Below are 19,068 nucleotides of genomic sequence, written 5' to 3'. Positions count from 1 at the left end.
GAGCCTTCTAGAGAAGTCTACTGCTTTAAGATGGCGCCTGTTTACTAGCGCTTTTTTGCGCTACTTTTCGCATCTACTAGTAGTTCTTGGTACATGTTCTAACGCAGCCACCTAGATATGTGTGAGATCTACCATAGCTGTATGTTGCCGTAAGTTTGTAGCAACTAGCAAATGGGCGCTGTTTGTAGCGGCTGACGGCCGCAGACAGGAATTCTTGTTTTTTTCCCCCAATCTAGCAGTTGAACATAATATTTACTCTCGGCCAATTCCTCATTGCGTCCCGAAGACCGCGCTGGCTGTGTTTTCTTTCCGCTTTACCTGGTATAATTCAATAATCGGAATTTAGATGTTTGTGAATCATTCCCGAATCTTCCACGGCCGAATCGAATTTGGATGTTAGTTGAGGTTCTTTATCCACCGTCTGCACAATCTTTTGTTGAAATCTCTCGTCAATTTTTCTTTTCCGTCCACATCTAGGGAGGTTAGCTACAGTGCCGTGGGCTTTACACTTATTGATGACACTGCGCACGGTAGACACATGAACATTCAGGGCTTTGGAGATGGACTTATAGCCTTGAGATTGCACGTGCTTCCTCACAATTTTGCTTCTCAAATCCTCAGAAAAATATTTGGTCTTCTTTCTTTTCTCCATGCTCAATGTGGCACACAAGGACACAGGACAGCGGTTGAGTCAACTTTCATCCATTTTAACGGGCTGCAAGTGTGATTTAGTTATTGCCACCACCTTTTATGTGCAACAGGTAAGTAACAGGCACTGTTAATGACACAAATTAGAGAAGCATCATATGATTTCAAAGGGTGCCAATACTTTTGTCCGGCCCATTTTGGGAGTTTTGTGTAAAATGTAGGGCTGTCAAACGATTAAAATTTTTAATTGAGTTAATCACTGCTTAAAAATTAATTAATCGTAATTAATCGCAATTCAAACCATCTCTAAAATATGCCATATTTTTCTATAAATTATTGTTGGAATGGAAAGATAAGACACAAGACCAATATATACATACAACATACTGTACATAAGTACTGTATTTGTTTATTATAACAATAAATCCACAAATGGCATTATTAACATTCTTTCTGTTAAATTGATCCACGGATAGAAAGACTTGTAGTTCTTAAATGATAAATGTTATAGTTACAAGTTATAGTAATTTTATATTAAAACCCCTCTTCATGTATTCGTTTGAATAAAATTTGTAAAATTTTCAATCAAAAGTAGAGTTAATATAATAAGAATAAGAATAAAACCAATAATAATAAGAATAGAGTGACCGAAGTCTGAGTAAGTTGCCATTGCATTGTTGTTTAACTGTGTGAGAATAGGGCCTCATTACTACAGACTGAAGTGCTTTTCTTTTTGTGAACATTTTTTTTTTTTTTTTTTGAGCAATAGGAATATTATTTTTGTTGTGCTTTCACTAAATGATACTTATGTTTGTTGTGAAGGAGTTGCCGAAGCTTATGCCAATAAACGGCGGGGTCCAAAAAACGCCTGTGTCCACTCGCCTTTATAACATATATATCACTGTACATTAAGCCTGAACGATATATCGTTTAGACATCGCCATCGCGATGTGCGTGTGCGCGATAGTCCCATCGCAAGCACGTGCGATAGTTTTTCTTTTTTTTGATCCACATACGCCTCACTTTCTGGTCTGCGCACAGCCTCCTACCCTCCTTCTCCCAGCCTTTTGATCCTCTCAGTCACTGCGCACAACGATGGCTTTGATCTGGCCAAAGAAGCAGACTTCACACAGGGCATCTGTCAATCATCGTTTAACTTCTTAAACAGTTGCAAGGAAGCCGCGCTGGAATGAATGTGTGTACTGTGGGGACGTTGGAGACATTTAAATGCCAGAAGTGATAATGAGGAGTTTGAAATTTCTACATGTCACTTCAACGGTCACAGCTAAAGTAGATAAACAGAAGCATTTAATAAAGCAAAGCATTTATCTGCTACAGTACTTTATTCTTGTTCAAAAATGATTTGGTTGGACAGTTATGTTTAAAACTTATCATAATTATGATATTTGAAGTGCTTAAAAACCATTTATTTATATACATTAAATCACTTTGGGGGGGAAAAGTGAGAAAAAAACATGTCTTTTATGTATCTCTTTCCAATGCTAAATCTGAATAAATACATTGGGCACAAAAAACTCACACAAAAAAAAAAAAAAAAATGGGAGGGGGGGGGGGGGTGCGCTACTTCGCAGTTTTTCACTTATCGCGGCAGGTTCTGGTCCCCATTAACCGCGAAAAACAAGGGATGACTGTACACTGTGGTGATGGTGAGTCATCTAAAGTCTTTCAAAAAACTTTTTTTTTTTAATATCGCAATATAATATCGCAATATATCGCAAATCCCAAAAAAATCGCAGCAATAGTTTTTTCCAATATCGTTCAGGCCTACTGTACATATCTTACCCAAAATACAAAAAGAGACACATAATTTCCACTAAAAGAAAGAAAACTTACAGAAATATGCGTGGAGCACAAATAGCACAATGTAACAGCATAAACGTCTCACAACTACTAATTCTCACACTAATAGAAGGAATAACATTAGTATGGAACGGTGCCGCCCCCAAGCGGCCGGTGGCATTTTCTTCACTCTTAATGTCCATAAACGACGTCATTGTAATCTGTTTGAGGCAATGTGTGAGCGGGTCATTCAGTGCATGTGTTAATTGTGTCAAGTATTTTAACGCGATTAATTAGAAAAATTAATTAACGCCCATTAACGCGATAATTTTGACAGCCCTAGTAAAATGATAATGATCCCCCCTCTCCCATTCACTTTTGTGTTTTTTCATTTCAAGCAAAATAAATGAAGACATTGCTACCGAAGCATTTGTAATTGCAATCATTTTCTGGGAGAAATTGAGTATTATCTGACAGAATTGCGGGGGTGCCAATACTTTTGGCCAGCACTGTAAGATTATTTCTCCAATCTGAGTATAATTGCAAACACAACAGAATATCACTAAAAAGGGCGAAAAATGTCATTTTTAAGTATCACTGCAGTGTCTCACCTCTCTGATCCAACACATTGCGAGTTTAGGTCTTGCGAATCTCCAGTCATCACAATCTTCTTTTTCTTCTTCTTCTTCTTCTTGCTCTTCTTTACACGCAGGTTCCCGTTGGTTGGACACGTTTCCTCCACGGCGGCATTTTCTTTGCGGTGGGATTCCTCGGTTTCTGTACAAGAGGTGAGGCTCCACGCGCCGCCCTGGCACCAATCCTCCTCTTCGTGCTGGGACGGATCCAGATGGGACGGGACGCTTTCTCTCGGCGCGGGCGTCTCTCCGTCTTCTCGCTCCCTCTTTCGCCTTTTCTTTTTCTTCCGCACATCGGCTGCCGGGACGTCCGCCTCGGAGCCGGGACGCTTCTTTCTCCGCTTTTTCTTTTGGTTGAGGTTTGGAGTCTGAGGGCTGCTGGATTCTTCTCGGGGTCGGCGGGAGGACTCGGGGTTCTTGAGCTCGGGACGGTGGAAGCCGTTCAGAGAGGGGCTGACGGGCGGCGTGGCCGGAAGCGATCGTTTCTGAGGTGAGTCCTTTTTCGGGGAATGGGGTGAAGCTCTGAGAAAAGAAGATTTTAGGATGCGTTAGCGCCCGGGTGCCAGATCAGACCTGCCGCATCATTATGAGTGGCCCGACCGTGATAGAAAATAATGTGCGTCGACTTCATCTTTCATATTCAAATAAATATGCTAAAAATATTAGTACTGCAACGATTAATCAATAAACTCAAGTAATTCGATTAGGAAAAAAAAGCTTCAAATCAAATTTTGCTGCTCCAAGGATTTGTTTAATTAGAATGGCTTTGTAATGGTTTGTTTTGAAAGTGTTTGCATTTAGTTGTAATGATTTGGGATTTACCGTATATTTACCGTGGCCCGAATATAAGACGGCCCTGATTATAAGACGACCCCCTCTTTTTCAAGACTCAAGTTTGACAAAAAGACGTTTTGAACACCAAATTAATTTTTATACAGAAAATAATTACAGTACATCTGAAACAAATAATTACCGTATTGGCCCGAATATAAGACGGTGTTTTTTGCATTGAAATAAGAGTGAAAAAGAGGGGGTCGTCTTATATTCGCGGTCTAGACATTATACCCATTCACGACGCCAGATGGCGCCAAATATCATTGAAGCGATGTTCTGTCATGACAGATCTCAGCTTCTCTTAAGTTTAACTAGTTTGCAATTTTTTATTGCAATGTTTTTCCTTATTCAGATTTGTTTCAAGACGACAGTTAGTTAGACTTGACTTTGATGGTTAATGCAGTTATTGCAATTTTGTTGTTTTATCACAATAGATTGGTTTGTTTACATTTAAAAAACCAGAAGCCATTCATTTACGAACGTGATTGCACTTTACATATTTAAATGTTCAGATATTAAGATTTGAATGAAGCAAAATAACATGCTTTTTCTCTCAAATATATTGTTATAATCTTTTGTTTCAGATGTACTGTAATTATTTTCTTTATAAAAATTAATTTGGTGTTCAAAAAGTCTTTTTTCAAACTTGAGTCTTGAAAAACAGGGGTCTAATAATCAGGGCCATCTTATATTCAGGCCAATACGGTGTAACAATATATTGGTATTGGTATTTTGGCCCATTCCTCCATGCAGATCTCCTCTAGAGCAGTAATGTTTTGGGGCTGTCGTTGGGCAACACTGACGTTCAACTCTCCACATCCCGTGGCGTCAAAATGATAAGAACGGGGAGAAAAATGCCAGAACCACACGGGGGGACCGAGTGAATGACCTACAGAGAGCTGGGACCACAGTAACAAAGGCTACTATCAGTAACACAATGCGCCGCCAGGGACTCAAATCCTGCACTGCCAGACGTGTCCCCCTGCTGAAGAAAGTACACGTCCGGGCCCGTCTGCGGTGCGCTAAAGAGCATTTGGATGGGCATAGGACTGGGTGAATGTGTTATGGTCAGATGAAACCAAGATAGACTTTGAAGCATTGTGAAGCATGGGGGTGGAAACATCATGCTTTGGGGCAAAGGGACCAGGATGACTGATCTGTGTAAAGCAAAGAATGAATGGGGGCATGTATCGAGAGATTTTAAGTGAAAATCTCCTTCCGTCAGCAAGCGCATTGAAGATGAGACGTGGCTGGGTCTTTCAGCATAACAATGATCCCAAACACACAGCCAGGGCAACAAAGGAGTGGCTTCGTAAGAAGCATTTCAAGGTCCTGGAGTGGCCTAGCCAGTCTCCAGATCTCAACCCCATAGAAAATCTGTGGAGGGAGTTGAACGTCCGTGTTGCCCAACGACAGCCCCAAAATATCACTGCTCTAGAGGAGATATGCATGGAGGAATGGGCCAAAATACCAGCAACAGTGTGTGAAAAGCTTGTGAAGAGTTACAGAAAACATTTGGCGCCCGTTATTGCCAACAAAGGGTACATAACAACGTATTGAGATGAACTTTTGGTATTGACTAAATACTTATTTTCCACCATGAGTTGCAAATAAATTACTTAAAAAGCAAACGATGTGATTTACTGTCTCCCCCCCCAAACATTCTGTCTCTCATGGTTTAAGTTTACCCATGTTGACAATTACAGGCCTATCTAATATTTTCAAGTGGGAGAACTTGCACAATTAGTGGTTGACTAAATACTTATTTGCCCCACTGTACCTCTAAATTAAATTATGAATGCATAATCAATCATATTAGCTCAAACAAAAACATTCCTTATATTGGTCTTAACAGGTAGCAGCTGGATCCAGCTATGTTAGATGAGTTATCATATTGACTGTTGCCACTAGAGGGTAGTGTAACCACCCAAATCAATAAAATTGACTGCAAACACTTTAAAAACAAACCATTAGAATGCCACTCTAATTAAACGAATACTCGAAGCAGCAAAACTAGATTCGAAGCTTTTTTCCTAATCGAATCACTCGAGCTAATCAATTAACCCTTGCAGAGCTATTCTAAACGATTGATCGACAATCTAAACAGTTGTCGATTCAGCCCTCATCGGCGCTAAGGGTGTAACGGTGCATGTAATAGTATTGAACTGTTTTGGTACGTGGTGCTCGTTTTGGAACGGACGCGTACCGAACGAGTTTCTGACGTAATATAACCCTTACTTTTCGAGGCCGAGTCGAACGGGTTAGTTTCTTTGTGTAGATTATATTTACTCCGTCTTCTCTGCTATAATGAGGATCAACACGGTAGGACAGTATAACCCAGAAACGTCAACGGCGTGACAACGTGGCCGCCGGGAGAACGCAGTGAAACGCGGGCATTAGAGTTAATCAGCCAATGCACACCAGTCGCAGTGCGGCCGCGTGTTAGATGCGTCCCAGAAGCGGTTCGAGGCGACGCACACGAAAAGAACGGCAGAGTTTATTATTTGACGCGAGACGCGACCCTCCTGCGTCAATACTAATACCGGTATCTAGGATCGGGAAGACCGGAAGTCACTCGTGTAAAAATACAGTGGATCCGGTCGATTTTCAAACTAATATGCAATCGTAACCTACTTTTTGAGTCCATCAGATCTCTTGAGTGGTAGATCGGGGCACAGTTGACTTGTCTTACTGCTTTCTTCTCTGCTATAATAATAACCAACACGGCCCCGTGTTCAATACAAAACCCTCCTACCACAACAAAACAAGTAGGAACTAATATTCACATAGGAGCTAAAGTCATACAACATAAAATATACAACATAAATGAATACTACATCACATTTGTTAAATATAAACACATAATAAATAATAGCCCATTTAAATAAAATAAATTGAAATGAGCTAAAACACCTGTGATTAAATAATAAGAATAATACACCCATCCTGCTTACACAATTAAATTTATTCATTTCTGTTTGCCGCTTAAACTTGAGAAAATCCACCAATAAAGCTTTTGAAAACCGTTCATAAGAAAAAAAAAGTGTTTCACTGAGGGATTTCATTTGTAAAATACAGTGGTACCTCTACATACGAATTTAATTCGTTCCAGGACCTTGTTTGTAAGTCGAAATGGTTGTATGTCGAGCAGGATTTTCCCATAGGAATACATTATAATTCCATTAATTCGTTCCAAAGCCTAAAAACATACACTAAATTCTTAATAAATACTGCTGGCACTGTTACAAATGGCAATTAAACATAGAAAAACAAATAAGTTATAATAATTCAGAATAATATAATAATAAGAAGAATAATTAATAATTATTCCTGTAAATAATGTAACGAATCGGATTCTAATATGGCGGACACTTTTTACTGTCCCTGAACGCACCGCGAAGCTGACGTCTCAGTGAGATAGGTCGGTGCGGTAGAGATAATACTTTCGTTTTCTTGAGAGCAGTCAACTGCTTAAGACAATGGGCGTTTTGTGTTGGATAAGTTCTTAAATAAATGATAAAAAAGTGACGAAGCTGGCGATTTCCTTGGCAATGTTACCACAATAATAATTGTCACCTTAACTTATAAATAGTGGCGAACGGTGGTCGGAAGAGGACCATGGAGCTGTATTGTTGAGCCAGTTCAGGGACGCGCACCCCAAGCTCATATTTTTCTATAACTTGCATCTTCATTTCAAAGGTAAGCATCACTTTTTTCCTTGTTTCTCCAACTGTATCAACTTTTTTTGAAAACTGTGTTGATTTCTCACACAAGAAAATCCACCATGCGTTCGTTTGCAGTGCTGTCATGTCGTCGTATTTCGAGCATGTCGTCGGATGTAGAAACAAATGGCGAGTCAAATTTTACGTCGGATGTCGAAAAGATCGTGTGTCGAAGCGATCATATGTCGAGGTACCACTGTACATGTTAAAATCTTTGTCATTGGGATTGCTTTTCTCTTTAGCACAGGACTTCTTTTTTCTTCTTTCTTTCAGAAAGAAAGCTGACCAATACGCGGGGTCTGAAAGGCAAATTGTTGTTGGATTATCTTTAAATACCCGCTACTTTTTGAGCAGATTTCTAGCTTTGTATAGGCTAATGTTCCTATTGTCGAAAGCACAAAAGTGTGTAATAAACAACTAGCACATTTATATTTTGCATTTTGTTTTCTTACTGTACCGAAAATGAACCGAACCATGACCTAAAAACCGAGGTACGTACCGAACCGAGATTTTTGTGTACCGTTACATCCCTAATCGGCACATATGTTAGCCCTCCGAAGGAACCCGTACCGAAACGAGAATGTTCCTACCTGTGAGTGTTAGGCGAGACGGCGAGGTGGTTAAGGTGATTTGGATGAGGGGGGTCGCCGGACGGTCGTTGCGGAGTATCAATGCTGCTCGGACTCCGGCTGCGAGCCTGCAGTTATCGACAAAAATAAAAACTTGGTGGTCTAAAAGAAAAAAGTAGCCATGAATGAGACCAAAAAGGAAGAGAATTAAATGAAAGAAAAGAGGAAAAGATGGAGGAGCAAAGAGGAAGGGGGCGTGGCAGAGAACAATTACAAATGGTTAGAAAAAAAGAAGGTCAAAAGGAAAAGAAGACAAACTACAGACTGTGTGGTTGATTAGACTAATTCATTCACATAACAAATAACATTACAGCTGTCAGAGGAGGGGAGTAACGGCTTACATTTACTTGAGTAACTTTTGGAGAAAAAGGGTTAGTGTTAAAAGGTTCTTAATCCTAAACTTAAAAGGAGTAATAGTAGGGTCTCTAACCCTACAATTACTAGGGTGCAATATCTGACCACTCTACCCACCTCTGCCGCCTTTAGAAGATTAGGAAGGTTGTTGATACAGTAAGGACTAGAACTATTTGCACCTCTTGTGATTTTGCACGTTCACCCACTTAAAAAATAGGTATAGGTCTGAAATTTCAATCATAGATGGAGCATTTCCCCTACATTTGAAATATGGTGGCGAGCCGCCACACCAAAATAAAAGCCACCACGGTAATCACCTCTAGTAGACGCACACGGGATTTAGCAACACACTAGGGACTAGAGGTGTGCAAAATTTCCGATTCTTAGATTATTCGCGATTCGGCCGTGGAAGATTCGAGAACGATTCACAAACATCCAAATTCCGATTATTGAAATATGCCAAGTAAAGCGGAAGTACAACACACTCAGCGCGCCGCGCAGTGTTCGGGACGGAACGGAGCGAGAGTATCTAAACATCATGCTTCTCATTACCCGGCCCCTCGGGTAATGCCAATGCTCAACTCACGGCTCTAGCTCAACTCATGCCACGAGATAAAAAAACACAACAACATACCTGACTGCTGCCGAAAAGCTGCTACAAAGTACAGCCACACACTGTTACGGTAGATGTCATTTATATAAGACTAGATGCATTATAGATTCGATAGCGTTAACAGCACATCTACAAAAAGCTAGATGCGGGTGTTCGTAAACGGCCACCATCTTAAAGCAGTACACTTCCCTGCAAGGCTGTTGTAGCGAACCTTCCAAGCAAACCTAATTACCTTTTTATCTAAAATACTCCTAAATCGGTAAAATATTGACTTGAATCAATCTTTAAAATAGTTTTAAAACTTTAGGGAAATTATGGAATAACGGGAGCCATTTTAACAACTCTAAAGGTTGATTCACAACATTAAATGAATTGAATGTAGTTTAAAGCTGCTGATACAGAATGGGGACTGGAGTTTTTTTATTTGTTATTTTTGTATATTTGTTTACTGCTATATGTTAACTTGATACTAAAATAGTAGTTTGGTTTAGCCTGAGAGTATTTTTGAACAATTTTGGAACTACTGTACAAAACTTTTATTAAAAAAAAAAAAAAAAAAAACAAAGGAGGAGGGGGTGCATCAATAATCGTTTTATAATCGAATCGGAGCCTCTGAATCGTAATCGTAATCGAATCGTTAGGTGATTCCCAGCTCTACTAGGGACCTTTTTTCAATCAACACGACTTGAACCTACTGCTGGACAACTGAAAGGCAAGAAGCAACAAACCATCTCTCTTCCACTCGTTCTCAAAAAAATAACTTGCGCACAGAAGCGCGACCGCCTATTTCCTGGCTGTCTCATAGACAAATTAATTTTCAAGTCTTTTGAAAAGGAGTAAAATCATTCCCTCAGTAACAAGCTGCATCTATCATACGTTAAAAGTGTCAAGGCGGCCCCCTGGAACAGCACCAAACAAAAATTCCAGAATCATCACCTTGTCCAATGCAGATTCTTGACTCTTGACAAGGTGATGATGCTGGAACTTTTGTTTGGTGCTGTTCCAGTGAGATTTACAAAGATGACTGCCTGAAGAAAACATCAAAATTCCCCTCACTCCTTGATAATATAGGGCAGCATGTCAGGCAAAGGAACTGGGGAGATGGCTGTGGTTAAATCTTCAATAAATGCACAATTTTACATTGAAAATTTAGAGAGCTTTCTTATCCCTTAGATTGAAAATATGTCATTTTCCAAGATGACAATGCATCATGCCACAGTGCTAAAACTGTTAAAGCATTCTTTGGAGAAAGACTCATCCAGTCCATGTCATGGCCTGCAAATAGCCCAGATCTCAACCCTATTGAAAACCTGTGGTGGAAATTGAAAAAAAAAAAAAAGGTCCACAGCAAGGCTCTGATGTGCAAGGATGATCTGACAACAGTAATCAAAGAGAGTTGGCACCAAATTGATGAAGAATACTCATTAAGTCCATGCCTCAGAGACTGCAAGCTGTCATAAAAGCCAGAGGTGGTGCTAATACTAGAGATGTGTTTTGATTGTTATTTCTTTGTTTCTCACGATTCCATATTTTTCCCTCAGAATGAAGTGATTCCATATATATTTCCCTGCACTTGCTCTATAAAAGTAACATTTACTGACTACAATGTTTTTTAATTATTTCTTTTAGTGTTTTTTTAATGCTAAAGAGTTGCACTGTTGAATTAATTCATTATTTTTACAAGCTTTTCATCAGAGTTTGTTCTACATGATAAAATGTATGAGAGTGCTCGTCCGAGACTGGCGATTCCATACTTTTTGCCAGGGGTTGTACTTATGAACCCCAGTAAATTACAAATAAATTATCGATAAATCATACACTGTGAGTTCCAATTTTTTTTTTCCAGATTATGTCTCTACAAGTGGAAATGAATCTATGATTAATATTTCAGACCTCTACTTATTTTTTCTACCTATTAAGTGAGTAAAATTACAAAAATCACACAGGATACAAATAATTACGCTCCTCACTGTATGTTTGAGTGTTTTGTCTTAGCTCAATGTAAAAACAATTCATTTTTAGAGCAACTATTGTTGTTGCAGTCCCACTGTTTACCTTCTTGGCTGACAGCGCTAGCTTCTTGGCGGGGGGCGGCGACATGGCACTGCCGCTGGCTTCCGACGCAACGTTGCTGAGGGTCGGGGGCTTCGGCTTCTGTTCTTCCACGCTCTTAGCTGGAGACGCCGTTCTGCTGGAGGTTTTGCAAGGGCTAGGGGGAGCCCCTCCCGCCGGCGCGCTTTTAGGACCTGCCGTATCCTGCTTGGACACGAAAAAAAAATTACTGTATTTTCCAAGACTCACGTAGCCACACGAGGGTCGACTAACCTTCGACTCCGAAGTGTCAGCGGACGAAGAGTCAGAGAGGGACTTGAATGAGGTAGATGGAGTGAGGCCTTTGTTGCCATCTTGTTTTCTGTCTCCGACGCCATTGTTGGCCGGCGTGGGCGTAACGCAGCGCGACTGGTTCTGAGGAGATGGTTTCTTCAGCTTTTTGAAGGGTTCCTCGATCACCGCGGGTCCGCCGGGAAGCTTGGCGCCGCCGTTCGTGGACAACGTCCAGCCCGAGAGTCGGGGCTGCGGCGGAGGTGGCTGAATGCTCACGCCGTTTCTGGCAACCGGAAGGCCCAAACCGCCGTCCATGGACTGGATCTTACGCAGCTGTGCCGGCTCCAGTTTCTGTGAAATGGGCAGTCTTATTTGGAAAAGCCTCAAATATGTAATGAAATGATGAGCATGTCAAAAATTAAATAAAACTGACTGTAGTCGTGTAATTTTACATATAAAAAATGAATTTGGTACCAAAATCTGGCATTTCCCCCCCCCCAACTTACTCCACCCAAAACAATGGACCAAGGAACGCCCACTTTTTCCAGCAATTCTGGTTGTGACATCACAACCAGAAATGATCATGTCTAGCTTTCTAGTGCTGCGCTAGCTAGCTAGCTAGCACACGTTGACAGAACGGTCACACGGCAACAAGAGAACAGCGCGCTTATGGATAGCATGCTAGCAGACTGAAAAAATCTGGGTGTGACATCTTCTGTTTGGAGATTTTTTTAGTGGGTGTGTCTAGGGCAGCTAAGAAAGGAAGACTAAGGCTACGTTCATACTACAGGTCTTAATACACGAATCCGATTTTTTGTCATATCCGTTTTTTTGGCGTGCCCGTTCAGACTGCCTTTGTCCATTGAGACCGTTCAAGTATTACGCATGTGCACTAATTCGCAGTCCGACACGCGCTGACCAAGAAGACCCGCATGCGCCGAAGCATCAAAACAAATGACACACGTCATTCGTCATTCCAGGGATATCATATTTTGCTTTTCAAAAGGAGGACACAAATAACAGACATAAATAATCCCCGTTTAGGCTTATATTCAAAGTTTATATGGATCGATAGCATGCACGCACTGTCCGTGCACGTCAAACACACATACGGGCAGTTTGCCCGAATCTCGGCCGTGTACGCAATGTTGAAATATTGCTCATTTGGAACAGAGAAAACTGAGCATTCTCAGGCTTATCCTCAACCCATTTTTATTTTTTATGACTGTTGTAAAGCCCAGCCCTTCCCCCAAAGCCGTGTTCACTGCAAGCTAGGAGCTAATAATGCAAAGCTGCATCGCTACGGTAACGACTCTCTCGCTATTTGATGACGTAATTGCTGCATTAAATCCGATTTGCGGGACTGGACAGTACAGACCGCCGCGAAAGTCTGGAAAAATGTGGCCCAGATCGGATTTAGACCACATACGAAAGTGACCCAGATCGGATTTGAAATGGTCCCGTTCTATGCGACTTGTCACGTTCAGACTGTCAAGTTAATGCCTCACTCGAGTCGGAAAAACACGAAAAAATCGGATTCGTGCATTAAGACCTGTAGTATGAACGTAGCCTAATTAGCATCTTTCATTATTAAGTCATTTCTTTTATTTCCTTTGGATGGATTTGGATTTCGATGTGCTCTGCTATCATTTCATTTCATTACATTTTAACCCTTTAACACCGAACGTGTCGGATGCGACACGTTTACGCATATCATCTTTGAAGCCTCGTAACGCTGTAATTACGTCACCCACGTGCCCCTGGTTGCTCTCGTTTGAAAGTACGGAAGTTGATGTCCACACCAGTTTTTATTTGAAGTCAATCGACAAAGTAAAACGGGAGATAATGTCATTTGAGTTTTATAGTTTTATTGCACTCATAAATATGCATTAAAATGCTGCATGGACCATGTGTCTATCTCCATATTTCCATCATTTCTTGTCCTTTTTTCAAAACCGAAAGCAGCACAAAAGACTACATATGCCAAGAGCCGTTGTGATGTCAAGAAGGACGAACCTAATGTGAACATTTTTAATAAATTGACGAGCAAGGCACCAACTAAGGGAAAGGAGACACGCGTAGCAAGCAACGGCCGGTTGGATTGAGCGAGCGACTTTGAAACGTGCAGAATGAATCGAAAACTAAATTTAGGGCAAGCTAATGCATTATTTCATTAACTCAAGGAATAGGATGAGCTGTATTTGTCATTGTTTTCCTCGGATCCGTCGGCGTCTCGGCGAGTAGAAGTGACAGCAGCGCGCAATCGGCGGATGAGTAGGCTGTGTGACGTTGTATGTGACGCAGTTTAGTGACATGTTCAAAAACAAACTTTATTGAGTGCGCAAAAAACAAAAAAAAATATTGGGTCGCATGCCTAAGAAAATTGAATTGAACAACGTGTCAATATTTTTGAAAATACTTTTTTTCTCCAATGTTTATCATTTTTTCTTCACTATGAATCTTTTCAATTTTTATATAGATGTGTGTTCGAGAAGCTTGATTGGATGTACATATATACCTTTGATAAGGTGATGGGTACAATACCTAACTTCACAAAGAGATATCCTCCAAACCCTTTTTGTGTTGGATAATATATATAATTTTTTTCTCACTATTTTGCACTGTATATAACATGTTTTGACCATAGTATGTGTGAAGGCCAAAAACGCCTATGACCATAGCTGCTGTTTGTGTTGAATTGTCAAACATAAAACTACTCAAATCTTATTTTTTTCTATTGAATGTTTATCCTAGCAAGTTAAATAAATATTATCAAGCTTCAAAACGGTTGGTCGAGCATGTTTGGTTGTCAGTGGGACTTCAACATTACAAATTTTGAAAAAAGATTTTTTGTCTTTTTGGGTCCAAAATGTGGATTAAAGTTGGTCAACGAAGAAAACAACAGTTTGGACATGAAGTTCAAGGTATCCTGAAAAAAGGGACCCAACTTGGCCATTGTGAACAGAAATATAAAGGCAACATCAAAGGCATGCAAATTCGGCCAAAATAGGCTTAGGTGTTAAAGGGTTAATGGTATATGAGGGATGTACCTTTGTGACCTGCGGGGAGGAGAGCGGCCCGTTCAAGTTGACCCGCTTGATTTGCTCTGACGAAGCGCTGTTCTTCCCAGAATTCATCATGCCCTGTTTGCTAGTGTGAGCATCCGCATTCTTCTTGGTTTCGGGCATCCTTTGGTAAACAGTACGACAATAAGCAGTCAAAGCATCAAAACAGACTTAAGTTAAAAGAGTTTAGATCATGGGTTTCCACACAAATTGACAAGGGCTGTTCCAAACGACTAATTTTCTCCCGATTAGTCAGCCGACTATTTTTACGATTAGTCGACTAATCTAATAATTAATAATTAAAAATTAATTTTTTTTTTTTTTTTTTACTAATTTAGCAATGAAATTTTTGTTGACGCTTATCAATTCACAAAAAAACATATTGGAACACTTAATTTATTAAAGTACAAATAAACACGTAAATAACAATAATAAATCATAAATAAACAATGAGTTCAAATGCTGATAGAATTAACTAGTGTAGCATCCCGATTGAAAAGATGGTCTCTTAAACTGATGGTTTACAACTTTTATTCCATCCTTGATGTAATCACACCGTAAGAGCTACGGTGCACACAAATAAAACAACACAATTAGAAATTAACAAAAACTTTTCACCTTTTTCCTTTTAAACCTTATTTATATATCAATGAATTGCTTATATGAATTGCCTTTACCTTAATTTATTACCTTATCATTGACAATCTCTCCCTTGAGTGCAATCACTGTATATACTGTATATATTTATGACCTTTTAACCTTATATAATTTTCTACACCATAAATTAACCATAACATGAAATAAACCTTTCAGTTAGAATTAAGAACAATACTAATAGCACTTACAGGCCCATTGTCAATGAAACATTATTATTTAGTAAGGCGACAGCACCCTCTGGTGTACAAAAAATGAAAAACAAAAAAAATTTACAAACTGGGTGACGGCGCTTGAGGTGTTTATTCACGGCCGACGTGCAGCCAAGCTTGGCATTGAAGAGACAGGACAGAAGAGTGAACCCTCCTTTGTTTCTTTGAAATAAGTCAATGTTTTGGACTCTCTGGTGCGCTTTTTTTGGCTTTGTGCCGCTTTCCCCGCTTGCATACAGAGCATCCGACATTCTGAACTTTCCACGCATATATTTTTTTAACACTTCATTAACCGTCGACGGGATGTTGTGCTCGTTGACGGATTTACGTCATCGATAACGTCGACTATGTCGACTAGTCGGGACAGCTCTAAAGTTGACGTAGTAAAAACTTATTAAAACTAAAAACGATCTTATTTAAAAAAAAAAAAAAAAACTAATTTCTTACGTAAAAATGTCATTACACATACCTTAGAAGTTAGGTGTTTTTCACCACGTGTTTCAACTGAATTTCCATTTGTGTCAAGCTACTTTTAAGTTCTAGTTAAGTTTTAAATTCAAGACTAAATTGCTAGTCCAGATAGTATTTTAAGTTTTTGCAGTGTTCAAAATAAATGTATGATACCTGCTTTATTACAGCACATTAGGCACCAGTGCTACTTGGTGTTTCATCCGTCTATGACTACCAAGCTAAAATTGACGGTTAGCTTTATTATGATTTTATTTTACACCCTCATCAATCTGCAGCGCTGTTTTTACAGATTAAATAAAACCTGTATGAAAAACATGTTAGCCACACATCGACAATAGTCATAATTAATAGAAACCTCGCCCTCCGCAAGGATAACGTTACGTTAGCAAGGTACAGTAACGTTAATTTATTAGCACTACGTTAAATTAATTTTACCTTGTCGAGTATCGCTCCTCTGCTCTCGGAGTAAACTGGGTGCCTTCGGTGGAGCGGGAGCTAGGCGGTCGGTAGAGGTGGGAAACTTTGGGCACCTAACGATTCGATTACGATTCAGAGGCTACAATTCGATTATAAATCAATTATTGATACCCCCCCAAAGCCATTAGCTTGCTTTTAATGTTTAGTGCATTAGTTACAAAAATTGTATAAAAAGCCACTCAGACTTAAATAAACAACTATTTCAGTATCAAGTTAACAGTTTAAAACAGTAATTAAAATACTCAAGCCCCCATTCTGTATCCGCAGCTTTAAACTACATTCAATGAATTAGAGCTGAAACGAATACTCGAGCAACTCGAGTAACTCGAGTTTAAAAACTGATCCGAGTAGTTTTATTCACCTCGAGTAATCGTTTATTTTGACAGCTCTAAGCATCACGTTTTGCTCGGACTACTTTTAATGCGGGACAACGCGCTGATGTCACGTGCGTAGAGGAAGAAGCAAAAAAAAAAAACTTACTGCAGCCGACAACCGCTACAAACGACGCCGACGTTGCTAAATACTAGCCCGCACATGCTACATTAGTTGCAGCTAGCGTCTGGTAAGTCTCATAGAGATCACATGTATGTTGAACTAGATGCGCAATCACAGACTAGGCCGCGTCTGGGCAGCGTTAGCAAACAGCCGCCATCTTAAAGCAGTAGAGCGCTAAGCGCTAATAAAAAGCGCTAAGCGCTAATATATAAGGTTAACGTTACTGTCACTACTAGCTCATCTTACGTTAGCCCTGCGGAGGGCTAGGTTTCAATCAATTAAAACCACTTTCGATGCGTGGCTAACGTGTCTTACATACAGGCTTTAACATAACATAGCGTTGTGGAGTGATAAGGGTGTCAAATAAAAACTCAATAATGCTAACTATCAATTTTAGCTCAGTAGTCATTGCTGGATAAAACACCAAGTAGCACTAGTCCCTAATGTGCTCCAATACAGCCTGTATCATACATTTATTTTGAACAGTGCAAAAACTCAAAATCCTATCAGGACCTTAACTAGAACTTAAAAATGGCTTGACACAAATAGAAATTCAATTGAAAAACGTGGGGGAAAATCCTAACTTTTAAGTGATGTGTGTTATCAAGCGTAAAGGCATTTTTAGGTGTGTGTATATATATATACATACTGGACTGTCTCAGAAAATTAGAATAGACAATATTCTAATTTTTTGAGACAGTCCTGTGTATATATACAGGACTGTCTCAGGAAATTAGAATACACAATATTCTAATTTCCTGACTGTCTCAGGAAATTAGAATATTGTCTAATTTTCTGAGACAGTCCAGTATATATATATATATTGTAAATAAGATCCAAAGGTTTTTTGAGTGAAAGCAGTGAATTAGTCTTTTTTTTTTTTTAATTCTAGTTACATCTGAGATGCAATTGTTCGCTGTTTTCAACAATATACATAAAAAATAAAGACATTGATTGACTGAAAATGATAAAATGTCTTGTTTTCTCATGTAAATCTATAATTGCTCTTCACCTAAAAATATATTTGTTTTATCCGATTACTCGATTAATCGATAGAATTTTCAGTCGATTACTCGATTACTAAAATATTCGATAGCTGCAGCCCTACAATGAATTTAATGTTGTGAATCAATTGTTAAAGTAGTTAAAATTGCTCCTGTTATTCCATAATTTCCCTTCTGTCTACTTTTGACATGTGAACGTTTTAAAACTGTTTTAAAGATAGATTCAAGTCAAGATTTTGCCAATTTAGGAGTATTTCAGATAAAAAGTTGATTAGGTTCGCTACAACAGCCTTCCAGGGAAGTCTACTGCTTAAAGATGGTGGCTGTTTACAAACGCCGGCAAGTATGTCAATACGCATCTAGTTATCTATACATGTGCAGCTAACGTCGCCGAGACTGTCATTTTTGCATCTACTGTAGTTCTTTATACTTGTGATATCTACCATAGCATTATGTGGATGTAGTTTGTAGCGGCTGTTGGCAGCAGTCAGGTATTATTGTTTTTTTTTTTTTTTTTTAATCTAGTGGCATGAGTTGAGCCAGAGCCGTGAGTTGAGAATTGTCATTACTCGGGTAATAACAAGCATTATGTTTACTCTCGGTCCGTTCCTCATTGCGTCCCGAAGACCGCGCTGTGTTTTAGTTTTGCTTTACTTGACATATTTCAATACTTGGAATTTGGATGTTTGTGAATCCTTCTCGAATCTTCCATGGCCGAATCGCGAATAATCTAAGAAACGGAAATGTCGCACACCTCTAGCTGGCGGGTCGCGCAGTAGCACCCAGCCCGGGTTTCAGGGGCGGTCGCGGGGTTCAGCCAGGGATGCGGAGGCGTCGGCGAGGCCGTGGTAGGCGGGGGTAGTGTTGTGCAACCGCGGTCTTACAGTGAATACATGAAAAAGCGTCCACCTTGGTCTCCGGCTTGAAATGCTCCCACACTTTTGACATTTTCTGCTTTTTCTTGATGCTTTTCTCTTAGCTTTGGTCAGCTTCTTCATCATTACCTCTATGTTCATGTGTGGTTGAAATCAAATATATCCACCACGTCTCCCTTCTTCTAAGCACGTGACGTCAGTGCGTTGTGTTGAATTAAAAGTAGTCGGTGCAAAACGTCATCCTTAGAGCTAGCA

General features: G+C 39.7%; 1 protein-coding gene across 1 annotated transcript in view; it reads right to left on the bottom strand.

Moving 5' to 3' along the window:
- usp36 (ubiquitin specific peptidase 36) overlaps positions 1-19,068 on the bottom strand; it is a 60,847-nt gene that overhangs the window by 8,911 nt on the left and 32,868 nt on the right. The window contains exons 12-16 of the mRNA XM_057861482.1: positions 14,611-14,749; positions 11,561-11,911; positions 11,291-11,491; positions 8,230-8,336; positions 3,060-3,605 (exon numbers count right to left, since the gene is read on the bottom strand). Coding sequence (XP_057717465.1) covers positions 3,060-3,605; positions 8,230-8,336; positions 11,291-11,491; positions 11,561-11,911; positions 14,611-14,749 — 1,344 coding nt within the window. The remainder of the gene's footprint in view (positions 1-3,059; positions 3,606-8,229; positions 8,337-11,290; positions 11,492-11,560; positions 11,912-14,610; positions 14,750-19,068) is intronic.

The sequence above is a fragment of the Corythoichthys intestinalis genome, chromosome 16 (genome assembly GCF_030265065.1).
Source record: "Corythoichthys intestinalis isolate RoL2023-P3 chromosome 16, ASM3026506v1, whole genome shotgun sequence".
NCBI lineage: Eukaryota > Metazoa > Chordata > Actinopteri > Syngnathiformes > Syngnathidae > Corythoichthys > Corythoichthys intestinalis.
This window is presented reverse-complemented; position numbering and strand designations above follow the sequence as displayed.